The 25965-nt window shown below is 60.5% G+C and overlaps 1 protein-coding gene across 2 annotated transcripts in view; it reads left to right on the top strand.

Moving 5' to 3' along the window:
- BCL9L (BCL9 like) overlaps nt 1-25965 on the top strand; it is a 35210-nt gene that overhangs the window by 7126 nt on the left and 2119 nt on the right. The window contains exons 2-7 of one of the 2 annotated variants that reach the window (XM_008150091.3): nt 15135-15233; nt 16388-16773; nt 17433-17552; nt 20298-20502; nt 23430-23514; nt 23613-25905. In XM_008150091.3, coding sequence (XP_008148313.2) covers nt 15208-15233; nt 16388-16773; nt 17433-17552; nt 20298-20502; nt 23430-23514; nt 23613-25905 — 3115 coding nt within the window. In that variant the 5' untranslated portion in view covers nt 15135-15207. The remainder of the gene's footprint in view (nt 1-15134; nt 15234-16387; nt 16774-17432; nt 17553-20297; nt 20503-23429; nt 23515-23612; nt 25906-25965) is intronic. The other variant, XM_028158436.2, reaches the window with a different exon arrangement.

Below are 25965 nucleotides of genomic sequence, written 5' to 3' on the forward strand. Positions count from 1 at the left end.
GTGTGCAAAGTTGTCTCTGATTAGTGCATTGCTGGTGTGCGCACATGGGGAGTATCTGAGGAGTATGCAAAGTTGTCTCTCTGGTTAGTGCATTGCTGGTGTGCGCACATGGGGAGTATCTCTGAGGAGTATGCAAAGTTGTCTCTGATTAGTGCATTGCTGGTGTGCGCACATGGGGAGTATCTGAGGAGTGTGCAAAGTTGTCTCTGATTAGTGCATTGCTGGTGTGCGCACATGGGGAGTATCTCTGAGGAGTATGCAAAGTTGTCTCTCTGGTTAGTGCATTGCTGGTGTGCGCACATGGGGAGTATCTCTGAGGAGTATGCAAAGTTGTCTCTCTGGTTAGTGCATTGCTGGTGTGCGCACATGGGGAGTATCTCTGAGGAGTGTGCAAAGTTGTCTCTCTGGTTAGTGCATTGCTGGTGTGCACACATGGGGAGTATCTCTGAGGAGTGTGCAAAGTTGTCTCTGATTAGTGCATTGCTGGTGTGCGCACATGGGGAGTATCTGAGGAGTATGCAAAGTTGTCTCTCTGGTTAGTGCATTGCTGGTGTGCGCACATGGGGAGTATCTGAGGAGTGTGTAAAGTTGTCTCTGATTAGTGCATTGCTGGTGTGCGCACATGGGGAGTATCTCTGAGGAGTGTGCAAAGTTGTCTCTCTGGTTAGTGCATTGCTGGTGTGCGCACATGGGGAGTATCTCTGAGGAGTGTGCAAAGTTGTCTCTGGTTAGTGCATTGCTGGTGTGCGCACATGGGGAGTATCTCTGAGGAGTGTGCAAAGTTGTCTCTCTGGTTAGTGCATTGCTGGTGTGCGCACATGGGGAGTATCTCTGAGGAGTGTGCAAAGTTGTCTCTCTGGTTAGTGCATTGCTGGTGTGCGCACATGGGGAGTATCTCTGAGGAGTGTGCAAAGTTGTCTCTCTGGTTAGTGCATTGCTGGTGTGCGCACATGGGGAGTATCTCTGAGGAGTGTGCAAAGTTGTCTCTGGTTAGTGCATTGCTGGTGTGCGCACATGGGGAGTATCTCTGAGGAGTGTGCAAAGTTGTCTCTCTGGTTAGTGCATTGCTGGTGTGCGCACATGGGGAGTATCTCTGAGGAGTGTGCAAAGTTGTCTCTGATTAGTGCATTGCTGGTGTGCGCACATGGGGAGTATCTCTGAGGAGTGTGTAAAGTTGTCTCTGATTAGTGCATTGCTGGTGTGCGCACATGGGGAGTATCTGAGGAGTATGCAAAGTTGTCTCTCTGGTTAGTGCATTGCTGGTGTGCGCACATGGGGAGTGTCTCTGAGGAGTGTGCAAAGTTGTCTCTGGTTAGTGCATTGCTGGTGTGCGCACATGGGGAGTATCTCTGAGGAGTGTGCAAAGTTGTCTCTGATTAGTGCATTGCTGGTGTGCGCACATGGGGAGTATCTCTGAGGAGTGTGCAAAGTTGTCTCTGATTAGTGCATTGCTGGTGTGCGCACATGGGGAGTATCTGAGGAGTGTGTAAAGTTGTCTCTGATTAGTGCATTGCTGGTGTGCGCACATGGGGAGTATCTCTGAGGAGTATGCAAAGTTGTCTCTCTGGTTAGTGCATTGCTGGTGTGCGCACATGGGGAGTATCTGAGGAGTGTGTAAAGTTGTCTCTGGTTAGTGCATTGCTGGTGTGCGCACATGGGGAGTATCTCTGAGGAGTGTGCAAAGTTGTCTCTGATTAGTGCATTGCTGGTGTGCGCACATGGGGAGTATCTGAGGAGTATGCAAAGTTGTCTCTCTGGTTAGTGCATTGCTGGTGTGCGCACATGGGGAGTATCTCTGAGGAGTGTGCAAAGTTGTCTCTCTGGTTAGTGCATTGCTGGTGTGCGCACATGGGGAGTATCTCTGAGGAGTGTGTAAAGTTGTCTCTGGTTAGTGCATTGCTGGTGTGCGCACATGGGGAGTATCTCTGAGGAGTGTGTAAAGTTGTCTCTGATTAGTGCATTGCTGGTGTGCGCACATGGGGAGTATCTGAGGAGTGTGCAAAGTTGTCTCTGATTAGTGCATTGCTGGTGTGCGCACATGGGGAGTATCTCTGAGGAGTATGCAAAGTTGTCTCTCTGGTTAGTGCATTGCTGGTGTGCGCACATGGGGAGTATCTGAGGAGTGTGTAAAGTTGTCTCTGATTAGTGCATTGCTGGTGTGCGCACATGGGGAGTATCTCTGAGGAGTGTGCAAAGTTGTCTCTGATTAGTGCATTGCTGGTGTGCGCACATGGGGAGTATCTGAGGAGTATGCAAAGTTGTCTCTCTGGTTAGTGCATTGCTGGTGTGCGCACATGGGGAGTATCTCTGAGGAGTGTGCAAAGTTGTCTCTCTGGTTAGTGCATTGCTGGTGTGCGCACATGGGGAGTATCTCTGAGGAGTGTGCAAAGTTGTCTCTCTGGTTAGTGCATTGCTGGTGTGCGCACATGGGGAGTATCTCTGAGGAGTGTGCAAAGTTGTCTCTCTGGTTAGTGCATTGCTGGTGTGCGCACATGGGGAGTATCTCTGAGGAGTGTGCAAAGTTGTCTCTCTGGTTAGTGCATTGCTGGTGTGCGCACATGGGGAGTATCTGAGGAGTGTGCAAAGTTGTCTCTCTGGTTAGTGCATTGCTGGTGTGCGCACATGGGGAGTATCTCTGAGGAGTGTGCAAAGTTGTCTCTCTGGTTAGTGCATTGCTGGTGTGCGCACATGGGGAGTATCTGAGGAGTGTGCAAAGTTGTCTCTCTGGTTAGTGCATTGCTGGTGTGCGCACATGGGGAGTATCTCTGAGGAGTGTGCAAAGTTGTCTCTCTGGTTAGTGCATTGCTGGTGTGCGCACATGGGGAGTATCTCTGAGGAGTGTGCAAAGTTGTCTCTCTGGTTAGTGCATTGCTGGTGTGCGCACATGGGGAGTATCTGAGGAGTGTGCAAAGTTGTCTCTCTGGTTAGTGCATTGCTGGTGTGCGCACATGGGGAGTATCTCTGAGGAGTGTGCAAAGTTGTCTCTCTGGTTAGTGCATTGCTGGTGTGCGCACATGGGGAGTATCTCTGAGGAGTGTGCAAAGTTGTCTCTCTGGTTAGTGCATTGCTGGTGTGCGCACATGGGGAGTATCTGAGGAGTGTGTAAAGTTGTCTCTGATTAGTGCATTGCTGGTGTGCGCACATGGGTGCGCCGCGCCTGTTCCCGCCTCCTCCTCCCTGGGAACATGTCTGGGTGTGTGGTCACATGTCTCCCTGGAGCTGCCTGGGACATGGAGTCCTCTGTCCTTCCATAGGGAGCTTGCCTGGCGTGGGGCCAGGACTCCTAGCAGTTCTGTGGTTCTTGCTGGCCTCTCTCCCTCTGTCCCTCATGGACACCTAGTGCCCTGAAGGATCCCAACACGACCTACCGGACCCCCTCTTCTTGTCCGGAGGCTCCAGTGGGGGTGTCACAGCGAGGCCCAGTGCTCTGAAGGAAAGAGTTAGGGGGCCCCCCCCCCCGGGGTCACTTGCTTTTTGAGGACAAGAAACAGCCAGCTGTCCCGGACCAGGGAGCTCGGTGCTAATTTAAGGTCTGAAAGCTGACTTCTCAGCTAGAGGCAAAGAGCCAAACAAGACCTGACGCTCGTATTTCCAGCCTCAACAGAGGACAGAGGGGCCTGCGATCCTAAGGGGGTGGGGTGCCACCCCAGAAATGTGAAGTGTCTGGGGCGGGCCAGCTGCCATTGTAGTAGATCCTGGGAAATCCTTTTTTTTTTTTTTTTTAACCCACAAAACAGTTATTGAGAGGAAGAGAGAGATAGAAACATCAATGATGAGAATCATTGATCGGCTGCCTCCTGCACGCGCCCTACTGGGGATCAAGCCCGCAACCTGGACATGTGCCCTGGCCTGGAATTGAACCCAGGACCCTTTAGTCCACAGGCCGATGCTTTATCTACTGAGCCAAACCCGCTAGGGTGGGAAGTCCTTTAAAAAAAAAAAAAAGATTGATTGGCTTGAGAGACAGAGAGAGAGAGAATCATCGATTTGTTGTTCCACTTATACATTGATTGGTTGATTCTGATATGTGCCCTGATCGGGGATCAAACCTGAAACCTTGGCATCTCGGGACGATGCTCTAAACACTGAGCTGCCGGCCGGGCCGGGCAGTCCTTGGAGTGCGGCCTCACTCCTTCCCCTGCAGCTGGAGAGTGCCCCACGGAGGGCAGGGGCCGGTGCTTCTTTATGTGGCCAAGCCCAGGGAGTGAGGATGGCAGAGGTACCTCGGCATGGGCTGTGGGCAGTGAGAGCCCAACTCCCCTGTGCCATCCTGGGGTCCCAGGCTAGAACCGAACCAATGCTTTCCCCTGGCAACTCCTGTGGCCAATCAGCGAGGAAGAAGAGGGCTGGGCAGGGGCTGTGTTGGGGGGCAGGGGCTGTGTGAGGGGCAGGGGCTGTGTGGGGGGCAGAGGCTGTGTGAGGGCAGGGGGTGTGTGAGGGGCAGGGGCTGTGTGAGGGCAGGGGGTGTGTGGGGGGCAGGGGCTGTGTGAGGGCAGGGGGTGTGTGAGGGGCAGGGGCTGTGTGAGGGCAGGGGGTGTGTGAGGGGCAGGGGCTGTGTGAGGGCAGGGGGTGTGTGAGGGGCAGGGGCTGTGTTGGGGGGCAGAGGCTGTGTGAGGGCAGGGGCTGTGTTGGGGGACAGGGGCTGTGTTGAGGGGCAGGGGCTGTGTGGGGGGCAGGGGCTGTGTTGAGGGGCAGGGGCTGTGTGGGGGGCAGGGGCTGTGTGAGGGCAGGGCCTGTGTTGAGGGGCAGGGGCTGTGTGGGGGGCAGGGGCTGTGTGAGGGCAGGGGCTGTGTTGGGGGGCAGGGGCTGTGTGAGGGCAGGGGCTGTGTGGGGGGCAGGGGCTGTGTGAGGGCAGGGGCTATGTTGGGGGGCAGGGGCTGTGTTGGGGGACAGGGTCTGTGTGAGGGCAGGGGCTGTGTGAGGGCAGGGGCTGTGTTGGGGGACAGGGGCTGTGTGGGGGGGCAGGGGCTGTGTGGGGGGCAGGGGCTGTGTTGGGGGACAGGGGCTGTGTGGGGGGGCAGGGGCTGTGTGGGGGGCAGGGGCTGTGTTGGGGGACAGGGGCTGTGTGAGGGGCAGGGGCTGTGTGGGGGGGCAGGGGCTGTGTGAGGGCAGGGGCTGTGTTGGGGGACAGGGGCTGTGTGGGGGGCAGGGGCTGTGTGGGGGGCAGGGGCTGTGTTGGGGGACAGGGGCTGTGTGGGGGGCAGTGGCCTGTGGTCCCAGGGAGACAGGCAGGCAGTGTGCAGGCTCAGGGACCCAGCATGGGGAGGGCTTGGCAAGGCATTTTCGGGTTCTTTCTCATCCTGTGTCTGAGACACGCACACCCGTCACCGCAGACACCTCTGGAGACCAGCCAGAGCGGCCCCGGGCCGGCTGGCCCGGTGTCCCCGTGGCCGTGGCACCAGCCTGCTCTGCAGAGGCCCGGCCTTTGCCCCTGGACCTAGAAGCAGAGCCCAGCACAGGCTGGCCTCCTCCCGACGCCCCATCCTGTGTCTGGGAGCAGCACAGGCTGGAGAGGGTTAAGTCTGGTTGGCAGGGACACCCCCTCCCTCCTGCCAGAGAGAGAGAGAGAGAGAGAGAGAGAGAGAGAGAGAGAGAGAGAGAGAGAGAGGGAGGGAGGGAGGGAGAGGGAGAGGTGGTTAGCAGCTTGCTCTAGTTGGCCTCTCTCCCAGAATTCTTTGGAAAAGAACTCCCCTTTGACCCCCAGTGCAAACTGCGCCCAGCCACCACCCTCCCTCCGCCTGCCTGTGGAGCTGCACCAGCCCCTAGTCCTGACGTCCTGACGTCCTGACGGCTGTGCCGATCCTCTGGCCCCAGGCCCTCCTGGCCAGGCCTGGTCCCCAGGACTTTGCATCTTCAGGGAGAAGGGAAGTCGCCAAGGAGACCACACAAGGACATGGGACCCACCTCACTCTTTCCCTTGACACAGGGTAACCCTGGGGGTGGTTGGAGCTGGACCCTGGGGTCCTCGGCCTCCCCACCCCGCCCTCCCTCCTTCCAGGTCCTCAGGCCATGCCGGGGAGCTGCCTGCCTGCCCCCTCTCCCATCGCTAGGCATCTTCCCTTTCCTTTCCTGCCTCTGGGACGGGGAGGGGAGCAGTGTGTGGGGGGAGCTGGCTGCCCTGGCTCCCAGCCAATTCACAGACGTGGGAGGGGGCGGGAGGGCAGTGGGTGGGGGTGTCCCAGGAGCTGCGGGCCATGTGTGTGCGCCTGTTTCTGTGGTGTGTGTGTTGGGATGGGACTGGGGCTATGGGAGGAGGGGCAGAGATCCTGGCCTGAGAGATGGCTGGCCTGGGGCTTCTCGCTGGGACCCTCTCCACAGGGGGCCCCAGGCCCAGACCGCACCCTGAGCCCAAGCCCAGACACACAGCTGCCCTGAGGGGAGGTCCCGGCGGGTGTGTGCCCCTCACCCGCTTCCCACAGCCCTTTGGTGACCGGCCAGGGTCTCCTGCGAGGCTTTTTGTCCTGGGAGCCCTCCTCCTGGTTTCTGACCTCCCCTTCTTCGTTCTCCTCCCCCAGAGGAGGGGCTCACAGCCTTGCACCTGGAGCCTGGTAGGGAGTGGGGGCGAGGCCATGGCGGGATCCAGCCTCTGGTTAACTAGCTGGATCCTTCCCCAGGTGAGGGATGGGGGTTGGGGGGTGGGGGTGGGAGGTGGAGGTCAGCACAACCATCCCTGGAGGGCAAGGTACAACTTCCATCCAAGCTCTTCTCTCTTGCCGGCTTTGGCCTCAGCTGGCAGTCAAAGCCAGGGTGGCCGCCAGCCACCTTAGTGCGGTTTCTGCCTCGGCCCCTAGAGACACACTCTCTTCTGCTGCCACCCCTCGCTCCTTCCCCCCCCTCCTCCCTCCCTCATTAGCAACAACTCCCTGAACTCACCACAAACATGCCTCTGGGCTCCAGGTCTGCAGGGAGAGCTGGACCTGGAGGAGGCTCTTGGAGGTGGTCCTCAGGAGGGAGGACCCCCCCCCCCCCCCCCCCAGCCTCGGCCAGAGGACACACCCCACAGGGATCTGGAGGAAGTGGTCCTGTTTGGTGAACAGTGACAGGTTTAGGGGTGGGGCTTGGACTCCACCCCACTTGACCTTTGACCCTCACCTGCAGAGTGGGAGCAAGCTGATGCTGCTGTCGTGGTAACTTGCCGCTCCCTTCCGTGATCTGAGGGGCGGGTCAGTGGGACCTCCGGAGGAGGGTGGTGGGCTGGGGGCAGCCCACGGACTTTGCTCTCAGGGCTCCAGGTGGGCCAGGCACCGTGTCAAGGTGGGTGGAGTGGTGCCCTCTCTTTGACCTCCTCCCCAGCAGAACTGTGGCCTCTAGCTCCGACCTGGTACACATCAGGCCTGGGGGAGTGGAAGGAGCGAGCAGACACCATTCCTTCCTCACAGCACGGAGTGCTGCTACCAGGGTGAATGTGGATTATGAAATGGTTAAGAACCAATTGCTGGAGCTTATGGGCTCGAACCCTAACCTTTCTCACTCTGGACTGTGCGCCTTAAGTGAGTGACTTCCCTGCTGCGGCCCCTGTGAAGCGGGGGTGCTTGGCACAGAGCTGTTCTGAGGGTCCATTGGGTGATGCGTGGGAAGCCGCAGGACAGCTCGGCGTTTCTGAGTGCTGCTCAGCGCCTGTCAGAGACCAGAGAGGTCCTCCGGTTTTATCAGTCCTCACGGAACTCCGGCCCCCGGGGCGAGGCAGGGGAAGACCCGGAGCAGGTGAGGGCGTGAGGGGTGTCGGGAGGAGACCAGCTAGATTCTAATGCCCTTCTTTTTTTTTTTTCTTTTTAAAAAATATTTTTATTGATTTCAGAGAGGAAGGGAGGGAGAGAGAGAGAAAACATCAATGATGAGAGAGAATCATTGATCGGCTCCCTCTTGCACGTCCCACACTGGGGATCGAGCCTGCAACCCGGGCATGTGCCCTGACCGGAATCGAACCTGGGACCCTTCTATCCACTGAGCCAAACCACCTAGGGCCAGACCCGTCTTCTTGCTGCCTCAGTTTCCCCCATGTTGGTGCTGGCTGGCATCTTGATTACAAGTTTGCCAAATAGCCAATGGCCTGGAGGGGGCCTGGGGCCTTAGGCCAGGTCTTCCTCACGTGTCCCGGTGTCTCAGGCGGAGCCCCTCCCCGGGCTGTGAGCAGACAGGTCGGCTTCAGCACCTCCCCAGCCACCCCAGCCCTCCTGCCCTGTTCTTTCACAGGCCGGACAACACATTCTGTCCTTAAACGCCTTAAATGGCTGCTTCCTTTCCTTCCTGGCCACGGGGTCAAGGACCTTCCTTGGGGAGAAAAAAATGGCAGCGTGGAGCTCTGCTATGGATGGCGCTTAGGCCTGCCTCGGTGCCCAGGTCCCCTGGCTCCCTGAGCGGACGGGGCAGTGCTCACGCCTGGGACACGTGTGGAAGCCCCGCTGGGCATGCCTGTCACCTGCTGCACACAGTGGGCAGGGAGGTGGCATCCTAAAGGCCCGAGCAGGGCGGGGTATTAGCATCTGTGGTGTCTGGGAACCCCAGAATCCTTTCCTGGGCTGACGGGGGAGTGGGGCAGTCAGCCCTGGGTGCCCGGGGCAGGGGAGACGCTGAGTGGTGCGGGGTGGGCAGGGCTCCGAAGGCCCGGGGTGGGAGGGGGTGGAGGGCTGTGGCCTGGCCCTCTGGGTGAGGAGCCCAGGCTGGGCAGCAGGGACGTTGCTCCCACGAGGGGAGCTCACAGAAGGTGGTCTGGGCCTTCTGGGCGGTCACTGGCCACAGCCCTGGAGACAGTTGATCAGAAGGTGGCCAGTGCCTGGGACATGCGGGCACCGGGTCTGAGGCCTGGCTTGGCTGGCAGGTGCCTTCTTTGGCCTGGTACTGGGCCGTGGGCTGGAATCCCTGGCTCCACTCACCGCCTCCTCTGGGAGCAGAGGGGAGCACTGCCCGGCCTGCGCCTCGCTGCTGGGCACGCTCCTGTGCCCGGCCCTGGAGCCCGCTCCTCGGACAGGTTGGGGCTGTTTTGGGGTCAGCTGGGGCTCTGGGCTGCTTTCACACGCTCCAGGGTGAACAGGAGAGATGGGACAGGTGGCTGGTGGGTCCCACTCCGTGGGTCCTGCTGGGAGCAGGGTATTTTTAGGCTTTGTTAACCCTTTGGGGGCGTGTGGAGCCGCCTTGAGAGGGATAGCCCCTCTGGTTGAGAAGAGAGCAGGTCTTGGTCCCCTAGTTTCCAGAACTGTGCGTCCCAGCTGCTCTTCGTTCCCTCTCCGACCCTCCACTGTTGTGTTGCTGTTGTTGCTAATCCCCACCCGAGGACATTTTCCATTGATTTTTAGAGAGAGTAGAAGGGAGGGGGAGAGACAGAGAGAGAAACATCGATGTGAGAGACACACTTTGATTGGTTGCCTTCCACACACGCCCCAACCAGGGCCAGGATCCAACCTGCAACCGAGGTACTTGCCCTTAACCGCAGTTGAACCCTCGACCCTTCATTCTGAGGGTCGGCGCTCTAACCACTAAGCACACTGGCCAGGGCCGACCTCCCCACTGTTTAAAGAGGTCCATGGCAAGAAAGTAGACTCCAGCTCTCACCAGCCCAAACGGAGACCGCCTCAGGGTCAGGAGGGGGGCCTGGCATTGGGATGCTTGCCTCCAGGGGTTTGAGACACAGACTTGAGGCTGAGCGAGGGGTCAGCTGCTCTGGGGTTCACACTTGGGGTCGGTGTGTTTGTCAGTAAACCCAGGGGTGCCTGGGTGCTCGCCATGCCTGGCCTCTGCGAAGGGTGCGGAGGGAGGGCCAGGTCTTTTTTTTTTAAAATATATTTTATTGATTTTTCACAGAGAGGAAGGGAGAGGGAGAGAGAGTTAGAAACATCGATGAGAGAAACATCGATCAGCTGCCTCCTGCACACCCCCTACTGGGGATGTGCCTGCAACCAAGGTACATGCCCTTCACCGGAATCGAACCCGGGACCTTTCACTCCGCAGGCCGACGCTCTATCCACTGAGCCACACCGGCCAGGGCGGGAGGGCCCGGTCTTGTGCTCAGACCACCAGTGTGCTGCCCAGGAGCTCCTGGGTGGGTCAAAGACAAACACCCGGGCAAGACCTACCTTTACCAAATGCCCGTGGATTTGGGTGCCATTCAGGCCAGAAAAAAAGGGGGCATCGTGGATTTGTTGAAGGCTGAGTATGCCATAGGCATTCTTTTTTAAAAAAATATATATTTTTATTGATCTCAGAGAGGAAGGCAGAGGGAGAGAGAGAAGAAATATCAATGATGAGAGAGAATCATTGATCAGCTGCCTCCTGCACGCCCCACACTGGGGATCGAGCCCACAACCCAGGCATGTGCCCTGACGGGAATCGAACCACGACCTCCTGGTTCATAGGTCGACGTTCAACCACTGAGTCACCCTGGCAGGGTGCCGTAGGCATTCTGTTAGATAGTTTTACTAATAGGATTTCACTCTGAATTTATCCTCCTTTTGCAGAAGGTGAAACTGGGGCTCAAAGGGCCGAAGGGGTGGAGAAGGCCCTGCTGCTCAGAAGGGAAGGGCTGTGCCTGGCACCTCCCCCTGACTGTACACCCAGCTCCAGTCCCTGCACCGTGCCCACTGCCCGCCGGTCCTGGGCCCTGGCGCTGGACCCCCTCAGGAACAGGTTTAGGGAGTGGGAAGGGAGGCCCCGGGGCAGGGGACCCTGCCTGTCACTGCTCTCCTAATGCCCTAAGCTCTCCTTGCCAGTGGGTGCCAGGACTGACACCGGCCACCCCGTTTGGCCTTCCTGTCCTCCCGGCAGGAGGATCACACATCCTGTCCTGTCTCCCCCCCCCCCCCCCCCCCCCCCGCTCCCCGCCTGCCCACAGGCCCTGCTTCCTGGAGGGTCAGAGTCTGGATGGGAACATAGGCAGAGCCCAAGGGCCTCCAGGTGCTGCAGGTGCCGAGTTGGGGCCAGGCAGGCGGGGGGGGGGGGGGGGGGGGCGGGGGGGGGTCTCTGCCACGGCTGACCTGGGAGAGCAGAGGCTGAGGAGGCAGCGGGTGAGGCCTGCCTGTGGTATAGGCGGCTGTGCCAGCAAGTCTGCTGCCGCCTCTCCTCCCACAATGGCCCCATTGTTCCCTGCAGCCAGGCAGTTTGGAGGAGGTGCCTAGGCCACCCCTAACCTCCACCCCCCCAACAGGGGCCAGATTAACCCCTTGGAGGCCAGAGGCTAGGTGAGGGCCCACAGGTTGCTCTGTTCTCGGGATACGGGCCTGGGAAGTCACCTCTCCCCTCCTGTGCCCGGCAAGGGCTGCTCTAGAGATTGGGGTCTTCCCCAGGGTAGGAAGCAGCACCTAGTGCCCCCGCCCCCCCCACCTCGGTGCAGGTGCCAGGGGCCAGGAAGTGCCAGGGGGCGGCGGGCCGGGACAGCTATATTTGGGCTGGTGGGGCTAATCCCAGCCACACTGCTGCCCCACGGCTCCTCGCTCCTTTCCTTCCTGTGAAACCAGAGCTGGGCTGGGCCGCGCTCAGGATTTCGGTGGATTTAAAGAGGTAGCACCGTGCCTGCCAGCTTGGCTTCCTCCCCTCCCCAGGTAGGGTCTGGGACAGAGGGGACTGGAGGGCTGCTGGCTCCGCCCTTGCCCCGGGCTGACCCCTGGCCCTTGCCCCTGTTTGGGGACCAGACTGTGGCCCTCCTCTCTCCCAGGCTCGGCGGGCGGGCGGGGTGGGCGGGGTGGGCCGTGGTTTCCTGTGCAGGCTGTTTGCCTGGCCCACAGTGCCCGCTCTGCCTGGGCTTCCTGCCTGTCTTGGTTCACTGTGCCCCCCCACGCTCCCCGCGGGGGGAGGGGACAGGCAGGGATTGGGCAGCAAACTTTGGGGGCACCTCACTGCCAGGGCATGACTGGCACTGGCTGAAGGAGCCGAGGGAGGTGACCTCAGGCTTGTCCAGGCAATGCCACTGGCCCTGCAGCCTCCGGAAGGTCCAGCGGGCACAGAATCTCCCGTGGAAACACCCTGTGCAGAGACCCAGCCTGCAAAGGCCGGCCAGGAGTTTCCATGTTCCCGTGGGGCTGGGCTGCCTGGTGTTACGCTGGGGCGCGGGGGGCTGCGCTGGAAACTCCCAGGCAGAAGTGGTTGATTTGCATGGTCTCCTTTGGCAGGAGGTAGGGGGAAGTGGGGAGCACTACTGGGAACCTGGACCAGGGGAAGCCCCTCACCCAGCTCCTGGCTGGAAGTTCCCACAGAGGGTCTCTGAGCCACACCTCGGTCCTTGAGCAGGTTTCCTGCTGGGCTGTGACCCTTGACCTGCCCAGCCGCGGGCCCTCAGGAGGAGGAAGTGCTGGGTGCTAGAGGAGAGCTTCTGGGACCAAGGAGACCTATGCCCTGGGAAAGGGCTCAGGGCCTTGTGGTCTTGGGGGCTGCACCCCTCTAGCCAGAGGCCAAGGGTCCCACCCCTTTTGCTCCCAGCAGGGGCCTGTCCTTTCAGGACCCTCGCCATCCACTTCCACCTTTGCCCACTGCATGTGGGAGCGAGGACCCCCGAGTTCTCATGGTGGTGTGGGGCCAGGCAGGGAGCCACGCAGAGGCTCTCTAGGCAGGGCCAGTGGGCCAGAGGCAGGTGCCGCGGGTGTGTGAGTGCCCCGGCGCCTGTGGGGGTTCCTGTGAGCCGGGAGCCGGAGGCCTGGGCAGCCCCGGGTCCTCCACCTCGAGCCCTGCTTCCTGCCCCCATCCCGAGTTCACCGGGAGGGCAGCACGCACCGGCTCAGCCCCTCCTGGCCTGCTCTCCTGGGCCTCTCCCTGCCTTTCCCCGAGGACCGGGCCCAGCTCCCTCCCTGTCTGAGCCGGCTCACTCCGGCCCCACCCACCCCCCAAGAGGAGCCCGGGCGTGGGCTCCCAGAGCCCCATCCCTTGCTTTTCACCATCGCAGGGGCTCGGGGCCTGGTCTGGGGAGACCCTTCACTCATGGGGTGGGGGTAGGAGTAAAGGGGGTGTAATATAAGATGAGTTGAGTTTGGGGGGTGGGCCATATTCAGATCTTGTCACAGAAATCCACACGTGAAACCTACATGATCCTATGAACCAGTGTCACCCCAGTCAATTTAATTTAAAAACTGCACCCACGAGGAAGGACCCAGCCCCCTGCCCACCATCCCCGGGGCCTTCCCGCACTCTCCTGGGATTGTGTAAGGAGGCGGGGTCTCCGGGAGCTGGGCCCACTCCTGGGGGTAAAAGTGGGAGGGGGTGAGATGGGAAAGTTCTGACTCATCCCTGCCTGACTCAGCTTGCCCTGTGGCTGGGTGGGAGCAGGGGGATGGGCGAGGAGAGCTCCGAGCCTCGGCCTCGGGAGACACTGGAGAAGCCCCATGTCCTAACAGCCCTTCCCAACTTAGCACAGGTCCCAGGATTCACAGCTGTAAACCTAGGAGGGAGGGGTGGGCCTGGCCCCGTGGCTGGCATGTGGGAAGCCAACCCACCTGTTACGGCTCCGATGAGCTGTCCTGACCCAGCAGAGGGGCACTGCTGTGTTGGGGACACCACGGGGCGGGGGTCTTATTGGTCCCTTCCTTTTCCTAGACCTCAGTGTCCTCCTGGTGAAATGGAATACTAAACCCTACCCTCGTCCTGGCCAGCTTGGCTCAGTGGCGAGTGTCACCCTCCGCCGAAGGGTCTCGGGTTCGATTCTTGGTCAAAGGCAGTACCTTCCCCGTCAAGGAGGCCACCAGTCACTGTCTCACATGTTTCCTCTCTTCCCTTCCACTCTCAATGGAAACATGTGAGGGTTACAAACACACCAACTACCTCCCAGGAGGTGGTAAGTAGCCCGGCTGAAGGAGGTGGTGAAGGTGGAGCCCGAGACCCCCCTCTGCGCCTGCCCGGCCTCCGGCCTCCCGCCTCTGCTCTAACCGGGCTGGTGCCCGCTGCTCAGCCGAGCCCTGGACTTTGAAACCTTCTCCTGAGGCCCCTCCCTTCCCAGGAAGGCTCATGTGCCCAGGGTTACGTTAGGGTTAGACTCTCACGGGGCCCCAGGGGGGCCTGGTCCTGTGGTCCCAGCCTAGCCTCCAGCAGCCCGGTGGGGAGCAGCGGGACTGGGCCCCAGTGCCTGGTGGGCCTGTCACCTGTGTAGGCTGCAGGCCCAGGCCCCCCCCCCCCCCCGCGCTCCCCTCCCCTCCCCTCCCCTCCCCAGGACCAGCGGGGGTGGGGGTGGGGGGCCGAGGCTTCTGTTTGTGTGTGTGTGAGGATGTATCCATGGCCCTGTGTGTGTGTGTGACTACCGGCTGCTAGGACTCCGGGGCTGGCCTCAGTCTTTCCATCTGTGCAATGAGGGCAGGGCACGCGCTCTGCCCTGCGGCAGCCCTGGGGCCGGGGCGGGCTGGGTGGCTCCCTGGGTGCGCCCCGCGCCCTCCGGCACCCCCGAGGGGGGGGCGTGGGCGCACCTCCGCTTCCCAGGCTCCGTGCGTGTCTTTGTGTCCCGTCCACGTGGGAGCTGGGAGTGAGTCAGAGTTCGGCCGCCCAGGCTCCCGGAGCCGCTGCCCCGCGGCGCCCGCGCTCAGCCTGGCCCTGCGGCCGTCCCCGCGATCGGGTCCCCTGCCTCCCGCGCCGTCGCGCCGCCCGCCGGCCGGCTCTGGCTGCCGCCCCTGCCCCGCGCGGGGGTGGGGTGGGCGCGGGGCGGGCTGCATTCTTGCGGTTGGGGAGGAATCCGAGCCGCGTCGCCGGTCTCCTGCCGCGCCAGCTGCCGCCCGGCCCAGCCTCCTGCCCGCCCGGGCCTGCCTGCCGGGATGGGCTCGGGCCCGGCCCGGGCTGAGCGCGCGGAGAGCCCGCATCCCCGCTGCCCACGCCGGGGGCGCCCGGGAGGGACGCTGCGCTGGGGGGTGAGGGGGGGTCGTGAGGGGCCCCGGGGTGAGGGGCGTGACTGGGAGAGGGGGCCCCAGGTGCCAGGGCCGCCCCGCGCGGCACGGTTGCCCCCCATCCCTTCCGTGCTTTCCGCCTCTGCGGCCGGGCCACGCTGGAGGGCAGGCCCCTGCGGGTCAGTGCGGGCGGGATGGCTAGGACTGGCCTCTAGGACAGACCCCGCCTAGCAGTCGCTCTCTCATCACCCTGTCCAGGTCCCTAGTCTAGGGCTGCTGGGTCCTCCCTCCTCCCCTCCCCTCCCCCCCTCCCCAAGTCACAAGTTTTCTCTTTGGGGCTTGTTGCTGCAGTCCCTGCTCCAGTACCGAGTACCTGCTGGGCCCTGGGCACGCAGGGGGCGTAGCCCCACTGTGTGTGGGAGCCATGAGGATCCTGGCTAACAAGACAAGGTGTGTGGGTGTCATGGAGGGTGGGACGTGTGTGTGGAGTGTGGGGAAGGGAGGGGCCCAGGAGCCATGGGGCCGAGCAGTGCTGGCTTGGGGATCGGGCCTCCCTGGCACCCAGTTCAAGGCGGGTTGGAATGGGAAGGCCTGCCCTGAGCCAGGAGCCCAGCCTGAGTGCCTGGACCCAGGGGGCAGGGGAATGGCAACCAGCTAGGCCTTTTCCGCTTAGAAACATTTTGAGCGGAACCCCTACCTCCCACCCCACTGTGGGTCCCCTGGTGCCCTCTGGCCCCAGCCTCGCTGGGAGGGGGTGGCCAGCCTTCCTCCCTTCCCCAGGAGGAGCCTGCAGACAGGCCAGGCGGCTGCAGGACAGCGGAGCTGAAATAAATCTGAGCTGGTGTGGAATGAGGGGGATAAATATCCTCTCCCAGTGATGTGATCTTTCCAGCGGCTATTAATAGGTCTCCGGGGAGGGGGAGGTGGTGGGGGGAGCCAGCTGGGTCTTAAAGGGCCCACAGCCTTGGAATCCTTGGCTGTGAGCTGCACTCCAGTCTGCTCCACACACCACTCCCCTTCCCCTTTCTTCCTGCTCCCGCCTGCCCACCAGGCCTCTGCAGTCTCCCCTCCTGCTCTGGGGAGCTGTCTGGACCAGTGGGTACCAGCCACTCGGTGGTGCTTTCCCCCACTTCCCCGGAACCAGGGCTGGGCATGAGTAGTGACCCTCAGGTCCCGTGCCCTTCCCTGTTGGTGCTGGGACACGTGGAAGCTGAGGTTTGGGACCTTGGAAGCAATCCAGACAGCAGCCCCCAGACAAGAGGATGCTAAGTGGTGGTCAGGTGCCAGTGTGTGCGGGTGGTGGTGCCTGGAGGCTTGCAGCCTGAGGGGTGTTGGGGTGTGGGTGGGTCTGCCAGGAAAGGCTCTGGTTTTCATTGGCATTGTGGGGCCTGAGGGTGGAGGTTGCCCCATCTTCACTCTCCGAGGTGAATGGCACCAGCCCTGCTCTGAGGAGCAGTGGAAGGAGGTAGGAATAAGCTGGGCATCTTAAGATGCCGCTCAGCCCTCCCTGCCCTCCCATAGGTGAGGCAGGAGGGGGCAGTGAAAACGCAGGCGTGCTGAGCCCCTGTCACGATTAACCTTTCCTGTCTCTCGCCTTCTCCCAGGTTGCCCCACCCCAGGAGGAGAGAAGCTCCGGGGAGCCCACCACTGTCCCCCCGCGGCCACTGCCCCCCTGCCCCATCCAAACCAATGCACCCAGAAAATAAGCTGACCAATCATGGCAAGACAGGGAATGGTGGGGCCCAATCCCAGCCCCAGAATGTGAACCAAGCACCCACCTGCAACCTGGGCTCAAAGGGTGTGGGGGCGGGGAGCCATGGGGCCAAGGCCAACCAGATTTCACCCAGCAACTCCAGTCTGAAGAACGCCCAGGCCGGGGTGCCCCCTTTCAGCTCGCTCAAGGGCAAAGTGAAGAGGGAGCGGAGTGTGTCTGTGGACTCTGGAGAGCAGCGTGAGGCTGGGACGCCATCCCTGGACTCAGAGGCCAAAGGTACCCCATGTTCTGATCCCCAGGAGCCCAGCATGTTCTGCAGTCCAAGGCCCACGCTTGCGCAGAGCCAGCTTTCTGTCCCCTTCCCGGTCCTCTTCCCCTGCTTCTCTCCAGCGTGTATGTGGGGGCGCCTTTCTCTTACCCCCATTACACCCACCCACTGGTAGTTTTCTCAGGATTGGGAGTGGCCGGGGGGGAGATTTGTCATCCTTAGGTGCCACCCACCACCCATGATGGGGCCACCCAGTGGTGGGTTCCCAGTCCGTCTCTTCCTCTCCTGCTGTCCCACAGAACCCCTAGGGGAGGAGGAAGGTGCTCCATGGGGAGGAGCAGACCCATACCCCCCAGGAGCCTCCTGGTTCTGGGCTGGTGGGAGCTGCTGAGCAGCCACTAGCCTGGAAGAGTAGCAGAGGCCTCCCCCTCCCCCCCCAGCCTTAATTAGAACCAGTTGTGCTTGGTGCTGGGTGGGGGAGGGGAGGCAGGCCGTTGGGCTGTAGAGAGAAATGAGAAACAAATGGTGGTGTGGTGGGGGCCAAGGGCTGGCGAAATGCCCACCACAGCCTGGGCATCGCCTTGGGACATCTGGGAGAATGGGCCTGGAGGTGGGAGGACAGGCCCTGGGGCACCCTCTGACCCGCCTGCCCCGGCCTGCCCAGCAGAGGTGGCACCCCGGAGCAAGCGGCGCTGTGTGCTGGAGCGGAAGCAGCCGTACAGCGGAGACGAATGGTGCTCAGGACCAGACAGCGAGGAGGACGACAAGCCCATCGGGGCCACCCACAGTGAGTGCCCATCGTGCCAGGGTGCTGTGGCCCACGCTGCCCTTGGGGGATGCTGCCCTAAGGGAGCTTTCCTCCCTTCACCTCGGGCGGCAGAGGGCTGAGCCCAGGCTCCTGCTTTCTAATCCCACCTCCGCACTGCTGCTCCCTGCACCGGGACAGCTCTGCCCCTGCCTTCCAGGTGCTCAGTGGCCCCCTTTTCCTGAGGACCAAGGCAGGGTGGGGTGAACCTCAGGTGGCCCCTCCTGGCTATTCCACTTACAACTCCATGAATTGCTGGCCTGTGCTGCCACCTGCTGGTCAGTGGAGGGAGGGCAGCAAGAGTCCAGCATCACTTGGAGTGGGACAGTGGCTCCGTTGTCCAGGCCGTGCCAGGGTGTGAGCTAACACTGGCTGTGTCTCTGGCGCACCTCCCTGACCTTTCACTAACTCCTGGCAAGTGCCCAGAATACATCACCAGGACAAAGTGTGGGTGGGTGCCCATTCCTTATTCTGGGCATGTATTTGGCCTTGCACCAGTGATGGGGGAGAGCCAGACATGCCCTGCCCTTGGGATGCCCATACATGTTTATTTGGTGCTTTCCCTCAAAGCTTACAGCTGTTTTTTGGGGGGGAAGGGGGCAGGTGCAACAGCTTAATGCATAAGAAACCAGCCAGAGAAGGTTCAATCGTGAACTTGTTGAAGGCAGGGGCTTAGAAGGAAGGAAGAAAAAAACTAAGCTGGCTAAACGTCCTACTGTGTGGTATTCAATCCTTACATGAGACAGGTGTGATTATGGTGCCTGTCCCAGAGGAGGAAGCAGACGCAGCAGATGCTTGTGGAATGAGGGACTGTGTCCATGGAGGTGGCACATAGATCAAATACTGACTGAAGCCTCTGCAGCTGGCTGGGACTTTAAAGGTCACCTGGTCCCAGGTCTCCCCAAAGGGACTGACTGTCAGTTCATGAGCCCCTGGCTGAACCTTCCCTGATAGATGGGGGTGGTCACTGCCTCTAAGGACAGACACCCCTCCTCTATCTTATTCACTTTTTAAAAAGTAATTTTTTTTAATAATATATTTTATTGACTTTTTACAGAGAGGAGGAGAGAGGGACAGAGAGCTAGAAACATCCATGAGAGAGAAACATCGATCAGCTGCCTCCTGTACACCCCCCACCGGGGATGTGCCCGCAACCAATGTACATGCCCTTGACCGGAACCGAACCTGGGACCTTTCAGTCCGCAGACCGACGCTCTATCCACTCAGCCAAACCGGTTTCGGCTTAAAAAGTAATTTTTTAAAATTGATTTCAGAGAGGAAGGGAAAGGGAGAGAGAGAAACATCAATGATGAGAGAGAATCATTGATTGGCTGCTTCCGGCAACCTGGGCGTGTACCTTGACTGGTAATTGGACCGTGACCTCCGGGTTCATAGGTCAGTGCTCAACCACTGAGCCACGCTGGTTGAGCTATCACATTTGCGTTTATGATACTAGCCTGCACCATTGTAAAAATGCCGGGAGACACAGGCAAGTACAGAAAAGATGTTGCTAACACCTCATACTCAGTACCAAGGCAACCACTATTACTATTTTAGTTGTACTGCCTGCCACTAGATTCTCAAAGAGTTCTTTTTGTTTTAAATATGTTTTTATTGATTTTTTTTTTTTTTTGAGAGCGAGAGAGGAAGGGAAGAGGGATAGAGAGATAACATAGATGAGAGAAACATCATCAACTGGCTGCCTGCTGCACGCCCCCCTCTGGCATGTGCCCTGACTGGGAATTGAACTGTGATCTCTTGGTTTCTGGGTCAGTGCTCAACCACTGAGCCATGCCAGCCAGGCTCTCAAAGAGTTCTCAATGGTGGGGCAATATAATACAGAGTGAACAGCACAGACTCTTCAATCAGACCACCTTGGTTTATAGCCCAGGTTTTCACTAATTATTTGTATAAATTGGGGAAAGGGCCTTGGTTTATTCACCTATAAAAATAATATTTACCTCATAGGGTTGGTATGTGGTGAGTTAATACATACAACATACTTAGAACACTGTTAGCTTTTCAGAGAGGAAGGGGGAGGGAGAGAGAGATAGAAAACATCAATGATGAGAGAGAATCATTGATTGGCTGCCTCCTGCACATCCCCTACTTGGGATTGAGCCCACAATGTGCCCTGACAGGGAATTGAACCAGTGACCTCTTGGTGCGGGTCGACACTCCACTGCTGAGCCACACCAACCGGGCCCCGTTGTTTTTTAGCTTGTGTCTTGCTTCTGAACTTGTTACAAAAAATAGATTTCTTTGACTACCCCTTATGCAGGACAGGAGAATAGAGGCTGAGAGGGACTGAGTGTCTTGTTCATAAGGTCACACAGCCAGCTAGTTAGTTAGTGGTGAAAAACCACTCATCGCCTGAATCCTCCGTTGGTGCGCCCTTTTTGCCTTCTCCCCTCGTAGAGACCAGGGCATGAGGACGGAGCAGGGCTAAGAGCAGGTTTTGCAGACTCTGTGGGTGTTGCATTCGGGGTGCCAAACCTATTCCTTAGCATGGCACTTTCCCTTTCTTCCCGTTCCACACGGTCCCCCAATCCTGGTCAAAGACTGGTCTAGGGCGAGTACGTGTGGAAAACAGGCTAGGGAGAGGGCCCATGGGCACCACCTTCCACGGTGAACCTCTGTCCCTTGGCACCTCTTGGTGATGGGGTGCCAGCTAGTTCTGCTTTCTAAATCTGGACTGCTGACCCTCTTTCCTTCCCTTCCTTGCAGATTGTAATGTAGGAGACCCTGCCATGGCGGCCCCGCAGCTGGGTCCTGGCCAGGCCCCCCAGCTTCCTCTCAGTGAGGGCAGTGCCCCAGGCCCCCCGCATGGGCCCTCAGCAGCCCTGCGGCCAGATGCCCCCGGGGGTGGTGGTGTCCCCGGAAAGCCTCCCTCACAATTCGTGTATGTCTTCACCACCCACCTAGCCAACACGTAAGTGACTCGCAGACCATGCTGGCTCTCTTTATGCAGCAACCTGGAGCCTGGGGTCCTGCAGGAGTGTCTGTGGGGCCAGGGTTGGGTTGGGTTGGGTTGGGCTGGTTGGGTTGGCTTGAGTTGGCTGGGTTGGATGGTTAGCTCAGGTTGGGTTGGTTGGGTTGGGTCAGGTTGGTTGGGGTGGGTTGGATTGGCTTGGGTCGGGTTGGTTAGGTTGGGTTGGGTTGGTTGGGTAGGGTTGGTTGCGTTGGGTCAGGTCGGGTTGGTTGGGTTGGGTTGTGTTGGGTTGGGTCGGGTCGGGGTGGGTTGGGTTAGGTTGGTTGGATTGGGTTGGGTTGGGTCGGGTCGGGGTGGGTTGGGTCAGGTTGGTTGGATTGGGTTGGGTCAGGTTGGTTGGGTGGGTTGGGTTGGGTCAGGTTGGTTGGGTGGGTTGGGTTAGGTTGGTTGGATTGGGTTGGGTTGGGTCAGGTTGGTTGGATTGGGTTGGGTTGGGTCAGGTTGGTTGGGTGGGTTGGGTTAGGTTGGGTGGATTGGGTTGGATTGGGTCAGGTTGGTTGGGTGGGTTGGGTCAGGTTGGTTGGATTGGGTTGGGTTGGGTCAGGTTGGTTGGGTGGGTTGGGTTAGGTTGGGTGGATTGGGTTGGGTTGGGTCAGGTTGGTTGGGGTGGGTTGGGTCAGGTTGGTTGGGGTGGGTTGGGTTGGGTCAGGTTGGTTGGGGTGGGTTGGGTTGGGTCAGGTTGGTTGGGGTGGGTTGGGTTGGGTCAGGTTGGTTGGATTGGTTTGGGTTGGGTCAGGTTGGTTGGATTGGTTTGGGTTGGGTCAGGTTGGTTGGATTGGTTTGGGTTGGGTCAGGTTGGTTGGATTGGGTTGGGTTGGGTCAGGTTGGTTGGATTGGGTTGGGTTGGGTCAGGTTGGTTGGGTGGGTTGGGTCAGGTTGGTTGGATTGGTTTGGGTTGGGTCAGGTTGGTTGGATTGGGTTGGGTTGGGTCAGGTTGGTTGGATTGGGTTGGGTTGGGTCAGGTTGGTTGGGTGGGTTGGGTCAGGTTGGTTGGATTGGTTTGGGTTGGGTCAGGTTGGTTGGGGTGGGTTGGGTCAGGTTGGTTGGATTGGGTTGGATTGGGTCAGGTTGGTTGGGTGGGTTGGGTCAGGTTGGTTGGATTGGGTTGGGTTGGGTCAGGTTGGTTGGGTGGGTTGGGTTAGGTTGGTTGGATTGGGTTGGGTTGGGTCAGGTTGGTTGGGGTGGGTTGGGTCAGGTTGGTTGGGGTGGGTTGGGTCAGGTTGGTTGGGGTGGGTTGGGTCAGGTTGGTTGGGTTGGGTTGGGTTGGGTCAGGTTGGTTGGGTGGGTTGGGTCAGGTTGGTTGGATTGGTTTGGGTTGGGTCAGGTTGGTTAGATTGGGTTGGGTTGGGTCAGGTTGGTTGGATTGGGTTGGGTTGGGTCAGGTTGGTTGGGTGGGTTGGGTCAGGTTGGTTGGATTGGTTTGGGTTGGGTCAGGTTGGTTGGGTGGGTTGGGTTAGGTTGGTTGGATTGGGTTGGATTGGGTCAGGTTGGTTGGGTGGGTTGGGTCAGGTTGGTTGGATTGGGTTGGGTTGGGTCAGGTTGGTTGGGGTGGGTTGGGTCAGGTTGGTTGGGTGGGTTGGGTTGGGTCAGGTTGGTTGGGTGGGTTGGGTCAGGTTGGTTGGATTGGTTTGGGTTGGGTCAGGTTGGTTGGGGTGGGTTGGGTCAGGTTGGTTGGGGTGGGTTGGGTTAAGTTGGTTGGATTGGGTTGGGTTGGGTCAGGTTGGTTGGGTGGGTTGGGTCAGGTTGGTTGGATTGGTTTGGGTTGGGTCAGGTTGGTTGGGTGGGTTGGGTCAGGTTGGTTGGGGTGGGTTGGATCAGGTTGGTTGGTGTGGGTTGGGTTAAGTTGGTTGGATTGGGTTGGGTTGGGTCAGGTTGGTTGGGTGGGTTGGGTCAGGTTGGTTGGATTGGTTTGGGTTGGGTCAGGTTGGTTGGGTGGGTTGGGTCAGGTTGGTTGGATTGGGTTGGATTGGGTCAGGTTGGTTGGGTGGGTTGGGTCAGGTTGGTTGGATTGGTTTGGGTTGGGTCAGGTTGGTTGGGTGGGTTGGGTTAGGTTGGTTGGATTGGGTTGGGTTGGGTCAGGTTGGTTGGGGTGGGTTGGGTTAAGTTGGTTGGATTGGTTTGGGTTGGGTCAGGTTGGTTGGGTGGGTTGGGTCAGGTTGGTTGGATTGGTTTGGGTTGGGTCAGGTTGGTTGGATGGGTTGGGTCAGGTTGGTTGGGGTGGGTTGGATCAGGTTGGTTGGTGTGGGTTGGGTTAAGTTGGTTGGATTGGGTTGGGTTGGGTCAGGTTGGTTGGGTGGGTTGGGTCAGGTTGGTTGGATTGGTTTGGGTTGGGTCAGGTTGGTTGGGTGGGTTGGGTCAGGTTGGTTGGATTGGGTTGGATTGGGTCAGGTTGGTTGGGTGGGTTGGGTCAGGTTGGTTGGATTGGTTTGGGTTGGGTCAGGTTGGTTGGGTGGGTTGGGTTAGGTTGGTTGGGATGGGTTGGGTTGGGTCAGGTTGGTTGGGGTGGGTTGGGTTAAGTTGGTTGGATTGGTTTGGGTTGGGTCAGGTTGGTTGGGTGGGTTGGGTCAGGTTGGTTGGATTGGTTTGGGTTGGGTCAGGTTGGTTGGATGGGTTGGGTCAGGTTGGTTGGGGTGGGTTGGGTCAGGTTGGTTGGGGTGGGTTGGGTTAAGTTGGTTGGATTGGGTTGGGTTGGGTCAGGTTGGTTGGGTGGGTTGGGTCAGGTTGGTTGGATTGGTTTGGGTTGGGTCAGGTTGGTTGGGTGGGTTGGGTCCAGCTGGCTTGGGTGGGTTGGGATTGTTTGGGTTGGGGTGTTGAAGGTGAGGGCCCTCCTGTCTCCTCTCTGAGCTGTTGTGTCGAACCCCGTGCAGGGCTGCGGAGGCTGTGCTGCAGGGCCGGGCCGACTCCATCCTGGCCTACCACCAGCAGAACGTGCCCCGGGCCAAGCTCGACCAGGTGAGTGTGGTGCTGGCTGGGCCTGGGGCCTCCCGTGGCAGCCACCCGGGCCAGTGCGCCCCTTCCCTGTCTCACGCTCTGCCTTTGTCCTCTTGCAGGCCCCCAAAGCGCTCTCCACCCCGGAGCCGCTTCCCCTGAGCACACCGTCTGCAGGCACCCCACAGTCCCAGCCACCTCCACTGCCACCACCGCCCCCAGCCCCTGGCAGTGCCCCCCCCGCTCTGCCTTCTGAGGGGCCTCCTGAGGACACCAATCAGGACCTGACGCCCAACTCAGTGGGAGCTGCCAGCACAGGCGGTGGGACTGGGGGTACCCACCCGAACACCCCTACAGCTGCTACCAACAACAACCCACTGCCTCCAGGAGGAGACCCCAGCGGCGCCCCTGGCCCTGCCCTCCTCGGGGAGGCCGCCCCCCCCGGAAGTGGGCAGCGCAGCCTGGTGGGCTCGGAGGGGCTGTCCAAGGAGCAGCTGGAGCACCGGGAGCGCTCCCTGCAGACGCTGCGGGACATCGAACGGCTGCTGCTCCGCAGCGGGGAGACCGAGCCTTTCCTCAAGGGGCCCCCGGGAGGTGCGGGTGAGGGCGGGCCACCAGCACCGGCCCCCCCCGCCCCCCCGCAACCTCCCACGGCCCCTCCCGGTGGGCTGAAGAAGTATGAGGAGCCCTTGCAGTCCATGATTTCGCAGACACAGAGCCTTGGGGGCCCCCCGCTGGAGCATGAGGTGCCTGGGCAACCCCCGGGCGGGGACATGGGACAGCAGATGAACATGATGATGCAGAGGCTGGGCCAGGACAGCCTGACGCCCGAGCAGGTGGCCTGGCGCAAGCTGCAGGAGGAGTACTATGAGGAGAAGCGGCGGAAGGAGGAGCAGATTGGGCTCCACGGGGGCCGCCCGCTGCAGGACGTGATGGGCATGGGCGCGGTGATGGTGAGGGGGCCGCCGCCTCCCTACCACAGCAAGCCTGGGGACCAGTGGCCGCCCGGGATGGGCGCCCAGCTGCGGGGGCCCATGGATGTCCAAGATCCCATACAGCTCCGGGGCGGACCTCCCTTCCCCGGCCCCCGTTTCCCAGGCAGCCAGATGCAGCGGGTGCCTGGTTTTGGGGGCATGCAGGGCATGCCCATGGAGGTGCCTATGAATGCCATGCAGAGGCCTGTGAGGCCGGGCATGGGCTGGACCGAAGACTTACCCCCCATGGGGGGGCCCAGCAATTTTGCTCAGAACCCCGTGCCCTACCCAGGTGGGCAGAGTGAGGCCGAGCGATTCATGACCCCCCGGGTTCGGGAGGAGCTGCTGCGGCACCAGCTGCTGGAGAAGCGGTCCCTGGGCATGCAGCGCCCCCTGGGCATGGCCAGCGGCAGCGGCATGGGGCAGGGCGTGGAGATGGAGCGGATGATGCAGGCGCACCGGCAGATGGACCCAGCCATGTTCCCCGGGCAGATGGCGGGCGGTGAGAGCCTGGCGGGCACTCCCATGGGCATGGACTTTGGCGGAGGCCGGGGCCTTCTGAGCCCCCCCATGGGGCAGTCCGGGCTGAGGGAGGTGGACCCCCCCTTGGGGCCAGGCAACCTCAACATGAATATGAATGTGAACATGAACATGAACATGAACCTGAATGTGCAGATGACCCCGCAGCAGCAGATGCTGATGGCGCAGAAGATGCGGGGCCCTGGGGACATGCTGGGGCCGCAGGGCCTGGGCCCCGAGGACCTGGCCCGCGTGCGGGCTCAGAGCAGCGGCGGCCTGGTGGGCGGCCCGCAGAAGATGCTGATGGCCTCGCAGTTCCCCGGCCAGGGCCAGCAGGGCTTCTCCGGGGGCCCGGGGCCCTACCAGGCTCTGCCGCAGGACATGGGCAACACCCAGGACGTGTTCAGCCCCGACCAGAGCTCCATGCCCATGAGCAATGTGGGAACCACTCGGCTCAGCCACATGCCTCTGCCCCCTGCGTCCAACCCTCCTCCGGGGTCTGTGCATGCAGCCCCGAGCCGGGGGCTGGGCCGACGCCCTTCGGACCTCACCATCAGTATTAATCAGATGGGCTCGCCGGGCATGGGGCACCTGAAGTCGCCCACACTTAGCCAGGTGCACTCCCCGCTGGTCACCTCGCCCACTGCCAACCTGAAGTCACCCCAGACCCCCTCACAGATGGTGCCCTTGCCTTCTGCCAACCCGCCGGGGCCTCTCAAATCACCCCAGGTCCTGGGCTCCTCGCTCAGTGCCCGCTCGCCCACGGGCTCTCCCAGCAGGCTCAAGTCTCCCTCCATGGCGGTGCCTTCTCCGGGCTGGGTCGCCTCGCCCAAGACAGCCATGCCCAGCCCTGGGGTCCCCCCAAACAAGCAGCCGCCTCTCAGCATGAACTCATCCTCCACCCTGGGCGGCATGGAGCAGGGTGAGTCAGCGTGCGGGCGTGCGGGCCCTGGGCTCAGGCGTGGGGCGTCGCCAGGTGGGC

This window comes from Eptesicus fuscus, chromosome 13, assembly GCF_027574615.1.
Source record: "Eptesicus fuscus isolate TK198812 chromosome 13, DD_ASM_mEF_20220401, whole genome shotgun sequence".
NCBI lineage: Eukaryota > Metazoa > Chordata > Mammalia > Chiroptera > Vespertilionidae > Eptesicus > Eptesicus fuscus.